This window comes from Galleria mellonella, unplaced genomic scaffold (genome assembly GCF_026898425.1).
Source record: "Galleria mellonella isolate WM207_F2 unplaced genomic scaffold, CSIRO_AGI_GalMel_v1 utg312, whole genome shotgun sequence".
NCBI classification, from domain to species: domain Eukaryota; kingdom Metazoa; phylum Arthropoda; class Insecta; order Lepidoptera; family Pyralidae; genus Galleria; species Galleria mellonella.
In genome coordinates, this window is record NW_026442074.1 from 4,927,238 (window position 1) to 4,939,537 (window position 12,300).

A 12,300-nucleotide genomic window follows, 5' to 3' on the forward strand; every position below is an offset into this window, starting at 1 on the left:
TCTTCCATAGAATGTCTAATTACTTTTTAATTATATTAGTAAAATAAGATGTGAAATTGAGTTTGTTAATTTGTTTATTACCTCAGCACATTACCAGCTCACCCAGTCGGCTTCAAATTTGGTATACATGTAATATGTGGGAGAATAAAGGGCATAGACTATGGTAAGCTAGTCCTTACACATTTTGTAAATTAACAGCCAAAAAACTAGCAAATACATATAAGTACCTGAGGGAGACTTTGTACAAAAGTCGATTGCTTGGGTACCTCTGTCCCATTCGTGTTTCAACCGTAAAGCAGTTGTATTTGCATGGCTGTGTTTCGGTTTGAAGGGTGGGATATGGCGTGAATTTACTGGGTACGGAGGAATAACATCCGAGTCCTCAGGAATGGCAACGCATGGGGGGTATCATGGGCGAAACAGTATACTTTGTTATGTCCATGATACTGCTCATGTCTATAGGTGATGGTTACCACTTTCCATCAGGTGGGCCGTCAGCTTGTTTGCCATTCTAAGTTATATAAAAAAATAAAAAATAAAAAAAAAACTCTAACACTACACTAAAACAAACTGGTATACTAGTTAGTAATATTTGATACTAGCTATCCGTAAATAGAGTTTTCAAAAGTAATATATATTCTATGTTACTCGCTGATGATTTAATTTTCCAAAGGTGAAATACTTTTTAAAATCAATTTAGTAGTTTTAAAGTTTATCCATTACAAACAAAAAAATCTAATCTTTTCTCTTTATAATATTAGTATAAATAGAGTTTGATGCTTTATTACAGTTCTATTAGTCATTTTATTTACTTCACTATAATAATTACTCTCGCGGCATTGCTCGCGTGAATTATTCAAAGTATCTTGTGTGAATTTGGTATATAGCCTATACGTGTACCAAATTTCATTCAAATCTGTTGAGTAGTTTTTACATGAAAGTGTAACAAAAATCCATCAATCCCTACAAACTTTAGCATTTATAGTAATAGTAGAATTCTTATAGTGAAGTCTCGTGGGCTGTTAAAACTCGTAGTTGTGTCACATTCGTTTATTAGTTACGTTACCTTGTTATTGGTTAAACATAGAATAAGATTATTTACGACCCCAGTATGTAATATAAACAAATTATGAATAACTACTACAACAATTATTATATTGACTGCTTATCATAAAATAATTTTCTGTAAATATAAAATTACTGGCTATTATGATACTGTCATATTGACCACAATCTTCGCGTAGCACCGTTATACGATAGTTGGCATCGGACATGTGATTTTTTATCTTATATTCATAACAGTACAGTTTCTAATCGATTGACACATATGATTGACCATTTCAACACCGTGTATCGCGGAATTATAAGCGTAGGGCCAAGTCGCGTGCGATTTCCAGTTCAAACGCGACCAGCTCAAGCTGCAGATATCGTAAAATAATTAAATATCCTCTAATAATAATAAATATAAATTGTAATAGTGCGTAGTTTGTTTAAATTATACTATTGAAGTGTATCACTTTTAACATGAAATTAAGATGAAGCACGCGAGTTCGATTTAAATCTTAGGATAATTTAAATTTAGTGGTCGTAGAAAATGCAGAAAATTTAAAATAGAAATACATGAAATTGTCACAGAGTGCATACCTATAACCGTACATAAAAATAACTGTGGTACCTGATTGAAAAAAAAATAGCAAAAATGTTAAAGGGTGCATCAGTATTATACACCTTACTACTTATAACAATTATTTTTGGCCAAAAAGTTAATAAAAATGGAAAAATCAAACGACCCAACCAATCATTTCCTCAGACACCATTGATGACTATGTTAGCTCAAACAATAGCACCTAATTTTGTTCAACAAGATCCAACAGACCTTTTCGATATTTTAAGGGACAAATATCCACTGCCTAATGGTAAGTTAATATTTATTTCCAATAATTATGTTTATGATTATCTATAATAATCATATAAATGTGAGATTTGTGGACTAGATAAATAAGTGCAAATAAAATAAAAAACCTAAACCTAACACTATTTATTGATAGCAAACTTCTTCCGCTACTATTTTAAAAATACTATCTGTAAAACCGTCTTTGTTAACGTTCTAAACATTTTACGATTTTTATTATTTATATTTTATATAGGAACTCCCAAACCAAATTTTACCTAAGTCCAAATATAATTTTTTTTTCCACTAATGTGGCAAACATGTATACAACTCGTCTGATAGTAATTTCTCGTCGGTTATTGTAGCCTATGGACACCTGCAAAACTAAGGGTGTCTCGTGCGCGTTGCTGACCCAGAGGAAATCTTAATATACAATTTACGGGTATATTAAGGTTCAAGATAACCTAGAAAGGTTATCTTGAAACTTCTCAATCGGTAATAATCATCTCTTAAGCAGTTCGTACTACTCTAACATGTACTCTTGTAATGTACTTTGTAACACGTCGCCATTACTCTCTTGCCATTGCTGCATAGATCTCTCTGAGTGCTCTCATAAAGTGATGGAATGTCTAATTTGTTTATTTCATGGGTGTTTTGCCATGGTGTCTACTGGTGTCGATTTTTTTTCTACGCTATGAGATAATACAATCATTTCCACATAAGGATACACAACCGAAAACGTACTATTTAAGTACTATATAATTTAATAGCTCCTTGTTGCTAAAAACTAATTGGAACTACTTTGAATAAAAATTACTTACAAAGTATAATATAGATACTACTATGGAGATAGTTAATTTTAAGCTTTCGCGTTGTTTACACATATTTTAAATACACAATCGGAACTTAACGCGAAGTTTAAAGAAGCAGGTATGTAAGTACTATTTTCGTGTAAAGGCTTTTACATCGCGTTAAATCCCAATTGTATTTAAAATATGCTATGGAGATATTTAGAAATCTTTTCACAAATGAATTTAAATGAAGAGCAAAATGTATGTAAATATTGTAACTGACGCAGACAAATGAAAAAGGAAAAAAATATCCAAAAAACACGTAACCAAAAAATACATACATAAATACAAAACTTAAGATTCGGCACATACCTACTCGTAAAAGACAATTAGTCAAAGGCACGTAGTAGATATCTCATAGATTAAAAATAATACCTGCTAATAACTACCTATATATTTGAAATACGTTAATAGGACAATCAAGGACACCAGGTACCGTCCTCATAGACTTAATATAAAGTATTTTCATAATCTAAATCTATCCTCAAATTTTGAGTCTATGTATAGTCAAGATAAATATCTTGATTATGCATAGAGTGCATGCTACGCTCCAGTAAAAAAACACAAGAGGTATGTTCATCGACTTAGGACAGTACCTGTTTACGGGTATGATAAAAAGAAAAATCATAGATCAAAATATAGCCGTGATTAAAATTAGTACCTGAGGCATTAATCAATGCTTGATCACGTAAAAAGAAAGACAATTGTCATGATAGCATGTGAGCGAGAGAGTGAGAGAGCGAATTCTGTAAACTAATTATGTAAGAGGTTAAAGCCCTTTATTTGTTTCAAATATATGAAGTATAAATAAATTCATAAGTGTTCTTAAATTATTACATTAAATAAAGATTAAATTAAGGTTAAAAACTAATTTCGTATGAAATCATTTTTGTGTAATATTCTCTAATCACTATACTCGTAAATAATCAATTGTTCTTAAAATGTTCGAGGTCTTCTGAATTAATTGTATACCTACCTCAATGTTAAACATAATATTACTTAATAAGCTAAACGAAATATGTGAATATGAAATTAAACATTTAAAAAACAAAATACCTTAAAACAAATAATTGTTAGTTCATAGATATTATGCAATTTTATTAAAAAAAAAAATTCAATGGGCATGACTGTATAACTCATTTACCTCTTCCGATACGCAAAACAAATAAAAAAATAATAAAATATGTATTTCCCACCAAAAATCAGACCCGCCTCACTTCGAACAAAATCACGTTTATATGAAATCTATGCAACCAGTACAATGAATTTGATATGTTTTTAGTACTATAAAGTAGGATTTTTTTTTTATTAAATTGTGATATCTATAGACATCGCTATTTTAGAGATATATATAAATAGTTGTACAATACTATGAAGAATCATTTATTTTATTGTGTTGATATTTCTAGATGGTTGCAGTTTAATTTTTTAGTGAAGTCAATATAAGGGCAGCGGCAACTCTTTTTTATAACAGTAAACATTTATTACTTATTCTATACGTGCTGTAGATTTTATTTTTACACTCTAAGAATTCCGTTATCAGTTCAGAATTCTAAAATAAAATAGGCAAGTAAAGTAAGCATCTATCACTAGTTATTTTATCTTAATGATACAATTTTGCAAATATATGTGCAATTTTAACTGTACATTGCATAATTATAACAAGTGTTACCATTCCTTATTAATCTAAGATATTAATATAAAATTGCAGTGCAATTGCATATTGCATCTTAGTAAGCATAAAACAAAAAATACCTTACGAAATTCCTGCACTCATAAAACCAGATGTGTGCTATGTCATGACCGGATTTCGATATGACCGTAGTAGTGGCACCGGTAGGGTAACAGCTCTATCTTGAATTTTGTGATAGATAATTTAAATTACTTACTATGAACCAAATATGCGGCAAGTATATTTGGTTCATAGTATATGTATCAATTCATACTCGTCTTTTATGTAACTCTACTTGATGTTCATGTAAATTTACATAAAATACAATTTCAAGATTAAACGAATACCATACCTTACCGTTGTTTCAACATTTGATATAGTAAAAAAATAATAAGCACTAATAATATTTCAAGATCCAAGACATGTATCCATACAACTGTATTTGCGCGCCTGATCGTACGAGAGATACTAATCACTAATCTCAGGCACGTAAGGGTTGAATTGTGTCCATTTGAGCAGTATACATAACTACAGGTACGTAAATAAATATAGGACCAACCCGAGTGTAAACCCTATTGACTGCAAAAACGTCTAGGACGTTAATTAACAACATAGTTGTGCAACATAGCCATAAAACATTCATACAGATGAATTGAAATCTTTACGAAATCGTTTAAAAATTTTTATCAATCATTCCAGGTCTTCAGTCACCATTCTCCGAGTACGACTATGTAATTGTTGGAGCCGGTTCAGCAGGCTCAGTGCTTGCCGCTCGCCTTACAGAAGATCCCAATGTGACTGTACTATTATTAGAAGCTGGCAGACCGGAGTCCTTAATCACTGATGTGCCGAGCATAGCGCCATACTTCCAAAGGACAGAATACACTTGGCCGTATTATATGGAAAAACAACCTGATGTTTGTTTAGGTATGTACATACTTTTACTTGCGTCTTCGTCTGCGTATATATATATATAATATATTCATTAAGGACAAAAAAATAGTAATCATGATAAGTAATATATTGATATAGGTAATATACATGAGTAATATTAATGTAGTGTACCTTTTTATCTAAAAAACCAAATCCTTACTATTGTTATAAATGTGAAAGTGAGTTTGTTTGTTTAGATTAAGCGAATGAATCCTCCTTCATCTCTCCTCTTCTCCTCTGATTATTATCATCTTAAATTTTTTTACAATCATAATAAAAAAAAACATAAAGCGCAATACTCCCGCGCAAAAGGACAAGTAGATGCAATCTTTAATGTGGACAACATAATAAACTATAATAAATATCGAAGATAACAATAGTAGACCTATAGCTTTCTAGATTAATATTTAAAATTATAAATAAATATCCATTAACTCGAAACATCATAATGAACTTATTAATATATTTTTGAAGGTAACCAATGAATAAACTGAAACGGCGAAAATATTGCGTAACGTAACGTTATTATACAGGAACATCATACAGGTTATTGAGAAATTTATTTTGAAAGTAGTTTAAAATCTCGAAATTAAAGTCTACGCTTGAAATAAACCGACTGGTAACAATAATTAGAGCAATATTAATATCCTTCTTTTATATATTGTTATTATGATTATTTACAGGTATGATTAACAACAGATGTTACTGGCCACGCGGAAGAGCCGTTGGCGGAACTAGTGTTATCAATTATATGATTTATACTAGAGGACGACCGGAGGAATGGGACCGCATTGCAGCCGATGGCAACTATGGATGGTACGTTACTTGATAATCATTATCATAGTAGAATAATTGTCCAACTCTGAGTTGGCAAAATACATCATTTAAATTAATTCATGAAATGGTTACGTTAGTAACGGTACGATAATTTTGTTGTTTGCCCCTTCATTTTAATTCAATATTAATTACTAGCAATACTAGCATTTCCAAACCTTTGTCCACGTGAGGCCACACACAGGATATATCGTTTGATTCAGATAAAAAATAGAAAGACAAAGTCTTTCTTCATGCCAAATACTAGAATATACTCGTAGAAACAAGTACATGGAACTTGACAGTTACTCGAAGATGATTCCTAGATTGTTTTTTTTTGTCATGTACTTCCTACATAGTATAGGCAACCTCTTCTATGATTATATGATATTATGACTAGGAGAAGTTAATGGACAACAGTAACCTCTTTAAAAGATGACAGAGAGCCTAATTGCGGTTGCTAATCACATCCCACGCGTAGCAATTACTGGAAAAACTTACCCAATGGCGGACATCAGGAAAAAATGCTTTCTAGTCCCCGGCAGCTCGGTAATACCTAACCAGGAGCTATCCTTGTTAGGCATTACCATAACTGCTAAGTCATGGTAATGATGTAGCAGAGGACACGAAGAATTTCCGAAACAGATTTGTCTACCAACAAAAGTAAATAAACCTGGCAAAGTATAACGCACAAACTTTGAGAACCAATATGATAGATAAGCAGTTTAATAGGCAGATCTCCAATTGCATACAGCGTGTCATACTCCAATTAAATATGCATGCATTTCATATTTATTTCATATTCATACATTGAATAGGCAAATGAGATGTGAAGTGAGGATGAAAAGGCAGGTCAGTTAGCCCATCGTTACGTATTTCACTAGAATTAACCACGACGGTTTCTAGGGGAAACCGCGTGGAGATCGACCTGATAGAGTGTCTTGCTAGCAATGAGTCAATTAGATTCATTACTAACAATCCCTTCCCCCCTCCTCCAGCATTTGCCAGTTGGCTATTGAACGAAGTTAATTGACAAAGTTAAAGACCGACAACGGTGATATAATTTCCGCCATATCTGAAATTTAAAGTAAGACTGAGAAGGTTTATAGACAGCTGTACACATCATTGATATCGCATACCAATGCGAATAATGACCAAAGCGCTAAAGTCATCCGACACTATACCGACGATTTCCTAGATGTCTGTTTGAACGAAATTGAAATGGCTTTTAAACAACTTAAAAATGACAAAGCGCCGGTAGAAAACTAATACTTGTGTCATTCAGAAGCTTTTAATTTTGCTATCCAAAATAGTATTATGCCCGAGATGTGGAGTAAAGGTGCGGTGTTCCTGTCAATACCCTATTGAACAACTAAAGACCGATGTTCCTTATGAACTGCATCTGTGTATTGTTTTCAAGAATCCTGACCAATCTGAACGATGGTAATGATCTTATAAAAAGAAACAGCGCAATGGACATCACAGAACTCACACCCGTGTGTAGCTCATAAAAGAGTTCTTCCTTAGATTATTTATTTATTGTGTTTATATATTTGTGTATGAAGATTAATAAAAACTTCTATATAGTCCGCGGTCATCGTCATACTAATTTTAGAGGGACTTGTTTTAGTGACGTTTATTGATACTTTGCTTTGTTTTACTGACGTTTATTGATCTTCCGCAACTAATAGTTTCTTAAATACTTATAATATGATTATCTGTGGCATATTAGTTACGAGTCTATAAATACATTGATATTGGTCGGATTAGAGTTAACGTTCTTTATGTTCATGTAAAATCAGCTTTTATTTCTCGAAACTCTTAAACCTATACCAGTTTGTTAAGGCTTTCTTAGTGTTTAGATTAATCGTCTATACTCCAGAGGGTGAGTGGAGCTTTCAGCTCTACTAAAGAACATGTATAATTATGCCTTAAATATATTTTTAAGGGGCTAGGAAAATAATCTTAAATACAAACGGGTAGACAAAAAGAACGGAGTGCCAAACAAAAGCCTTTATAAACCTTACATATTAATAGAGGTATTTGGCATAATGAAGACCTTTGTTTCAACATACGGCTTTATTTTCCGATGATTGAGGGTTCGATGCCCGCATAATAAAAACATTAGAATTCATTAATATGACTGTTTAATTTAGCCTGGGCATTGTCTAAGTATTCTACCTACAAGTATCTATATATATTCCCAAAATGTAAAAACGTAAATACATTGTAAAAAAATAAAGCAAAATGTATTAATTAATGAAGTATGACTTATTACCATTACTTATTTATCTTAGCTTCTTTGTTTATCTACGTTTTAACACAAACTCTATTTAAATCCAGGTCATATGCAGATGTACTTAACTACTACATGAAGAGTGAAAAAAACAACATGCGAGGCTACGAAAATTCTCCATATAGAGGCAAATCAGGAGAATTAAATGTGGAATTCGTATCGTTCAGGTAAACTTTCTAGACTCTATGATGATTAAACAACGGAAATAATTTATGCTAATAATCCTATAATCAGTGTAATAAAATAATAAAATATACAACATAATGTTTGTTTACGCATGACAATTTTTTTGTTGTTTCTCATACCGTCAAGTTGTTATAGTCAAATTAAAAGTTAATAGAGAAACGTTGTCATTATAATAGAACAAATTATTTCTTTATCACGAAAGATTTCAAAACTGCATAATTTTAATTTTGATACGAATCGAACACTTTACACTGAAAAATATTTGAATTTAGAACGCATAATCATGTATTTACAAGTACAGCTAGTTCCGCAACAAGCAATTTTTTGCTCTGCAAAGAACAACAATTATTATAATAAATTTTTTAATTTAAATAAATTATTATTTATCAGGACGCCGCTTATTGATGCCTTTTTGGAAGCTGGAAGGATTTTGGGTCATCCAACCATAGACTACAATAGTCCAGAGCAGCTCGGATTTGGTTATTTACAAGCAACGGTTACAGCAGGCAAACGCATGAGTGCGGCCAAAGCCTTCCTACACCCGAACAAAAGACGATTAAACCTACATATACTACCTATGAGCACAGCAACTAAAGTACTTATCGATCCTCAAACTAAAATTGCTAACGGGGTGGAATATGTTAGAAACAGATTAAGGTTCGAGGTGAAAGCAAGAAGAGAAGTGATATTGTCAGCGGGGCCAATAGCTTCTCCTCAATTACTCATGTTATCAGGTGTTGGTCCGAAGAAGCATCTACAGCGTCATGGAATCCCAGTTATAGAAAATTTGCCTGTTGGTTTTACATTGTATGATCATATAACTTTCCCCGGTTTAGTATTTACGCTTAATGAAACAAATTTAAGCATAATCGAAAGTAAAGAAGCAACTTTGGATAATATTATCCAATGGCTTCAGTTTGGGGATGGTCCTGTGGCAACTACCGGGGCAGCAGAAGGCATTGGATATATCAAAACTCCTGTTTCCAATGATCCAGATAACGTTCCAGATATGGAGCTGATAAGTATAGGCGGTTCACTAGTATCTGACGGGGGACCACTAGGTAGTAAAGCAACAAGACGGGGTATGATGATTAACGAACAAGTCTTCGATGGGGCGTATGGATCAGTAGATAATACAAACACTTGGACCGCATTTCCGATGTTACTGCATCCAAAATCTGTGGGACGTTTGGAGTTGAAGAACAATAATCCGTTTAGTCATCCGCGAATGTATGGTAATTATTTATCGGAATCAAGTGACGTAGCAACATTTATAGCAGCGATACGTCACATTCAGGCTTTGGCGGCGACGGAACCGTTTCAAAAATATGGGGCCCGTATACATAGAGCACAATATCCAGCATGCCGTAATACCACGTTTGATTCTGACGAGTATTGGGAATGCGCAGTACGCACGTTTACTGCTACATTGCACCATCAAATCGCGACGTGTCGGATGGGTCCCGATAATGACCCATTGGCAGTAGTTGATCCAGAATTGCGCGTCTACGGTATTGGCCGATTACGAGTGGTCGACTCGAGCATAATACCCCGTACGGTCTCGGCACATACGAATGCTCCAGCAATTATGATTGGGGAAAAAGCAGCTGACATGATAAAACGGACTTGGAGTTAGAACAGACTTATATATTTTAATTGTAATTAGTTAATACCAATAAATTATAAAAGTACTAGTAATATACATACAAAAGTAAATATGAAAAATAAAACTTTTATATCAATGAAATACCAAAACGCCTTTACATTATATGACGTTTTAACGACGACCTATTTGCGGTGAGGTAACTTTTAAAAAAAGCTGGCATTCTAAAATCTAAGCTCCAAGATTACACTAGGATGTGAAAACATTGATTAACGTAATTCAATCAAGTTGGGATTTTGAAGAATGCCACAAGTCGGATGAGGAAAAATAACATCAGCTCGAAGCTATGGAAATAAAAAATTAAAAATCATTTTGATTACTATTACATATAACGCAACTTTACGATCAATCTTTAACTGTTTTTCTAACAATTATTATCGATTCAAAGATGAGTTTCGGCCCCAGTTATACTAACAACCTATTTCCTTCTCAGCGCCAAGTTAGAAGCATGCAACATCAATAATATAAAGTAGACGTGGCTAGTATTTATAATTTGGTTTGTCGGAAAAATTCAATAGCACAACACCATACAAGTATTGTTATGAAGGATTTGAAATTACGTGCTAACGCAACACTACTATTCCGCTTTGAGCCTAGGGTACAAATTGGTTTGAACTGTATGAATTTTAGTTATATAGGTATCTATACATAGCAATGCATACATTGTTGTCTTTTAAATTAAAATTTAAAGATAGATTAAACCTGAAAATATAAACCTGTTGTGGATAAAATGTTACCGTTATAGTAGTAACAAGCATAGTAAATAGCAAGTAATAGCAGCTTACTACAAGCTTGCATTTTGTTATGCAAAGTTGTATAAAAAATATTTGACCACAAGGAAACGGTGTATCTCACAGGAAGTGGTAGCCATTGCTTCCAGGCAAATATCATGGAAACCAGTAGTTATTTCAATAAAATATAATGTGTACTTATGTAACTTTTAACAATAAAAATTCCATGGACTTTACGGAATATCTATTAAGTGGATATGCCACCTTATTTTGTACAATTTCAGGGGCATTGGTGAATTGAAATCCAGTGACATAATTAACATACAGTATATTCTGTTATGTTCAACAAGGAGTTATTCATCTTTATTAGCTTAATTATATTATAAATTATTAAGCATCATAGAGAAATTGTCACTTTATTAATCTCTTCAAAAGATTACAATCAAAAATAAAATAAATTAACAAGATAAGGTCACATCAGAATAAAAAAAACTATTGGGGGGCAACAAACTTGTCTTCATATCAATCTTAATCTTATTATTCATTTTGTATACAACTGCAAGCAATTTAAATTTTATCAAGGATCAAAGACATGCATTTTATGAAACCAGAAAGGTTAACAACCGCATATATTTTAAGATGAGAATATATAGTCGAGAATAAAAAAGTGATTTAGAGATTCCATAATTAAAAATATGTATTATATATATGTATATGTTTCAGACAGAAACAACATATAGTAAACAGAAATGTGACATTTCATTTTCTTTCTTTCTTTTTTTTTTTGTTATATATTTAAATGACGCGTCACTGTTTAACTCCTTAATATAAAAATATTTCAAAATATACAAGATGAAATCGAAATAATAACTAACATTAAGAGAGTGTTGACCATTTCAACATTTTTACAAAAAAAGAAATCAGTCATTAAATAGATGAAAAAATATAATCCTCAGGAACAAACTTGACACATGTTACATAGCACCTATTTCAAATACATTATAATGTTTCTTGTTGCTTCAGGCTTTAGAAATAATTAATTACTCCGGACGAGTGCACCGCCACTGCATCGCCGCCCTATAGTGAATACAATACAGTGTTGGAAATAATTTATAGTTCCGTTTTCATATAGTTCGGAGTGTATAAAAAATGTTTCGTAACAGTTACAGTTTTATCGAATAGTGATATGAATCGTTTCGTACATAAACCTTACATAGTACTTACTAGGTCTAGCGTTATGTTTTTAATTCTGTTTTAATGTTCG

At 32.4% G+C, this 12,300-nt stretch overlaps 2 protein-coding genes across 2 annotated transcripts in view; one reads left to right on the plus strand and one right to left on the minus strand.

Moving 5' to 3' along the window:
* Positions 1–12,300, minus strand: part of LOC113515226 (flotillin-2) — a 293,605-nt gene that overhangs the window by 254,226 nt on the left and 27,079 nt on the right. The window lies entirely within an intron of this gene.
* On the plus strand, positions 1,381–12,130 carry LOC113514953 (glucose dehydrogenase [FAD, quinone]-like). Its single transcript, XM_026899051.3, has 5 exons — positions 1,381–1,916; positions 5,114–5,341; positions 6,031–6,163; positions 8,504–8,623; positions 9,033–12,130. Exons 1-5 carry the CDS (start codon positions 1,700–1,702, stop codon positions 10,276–10,278), a joined length of 1,944 nt encoding a protein of 647 aa, XP_026754852.3. The 5' UTR covers positions 1,381–1,699; the 3' UTR covers positions 10,279–12,130.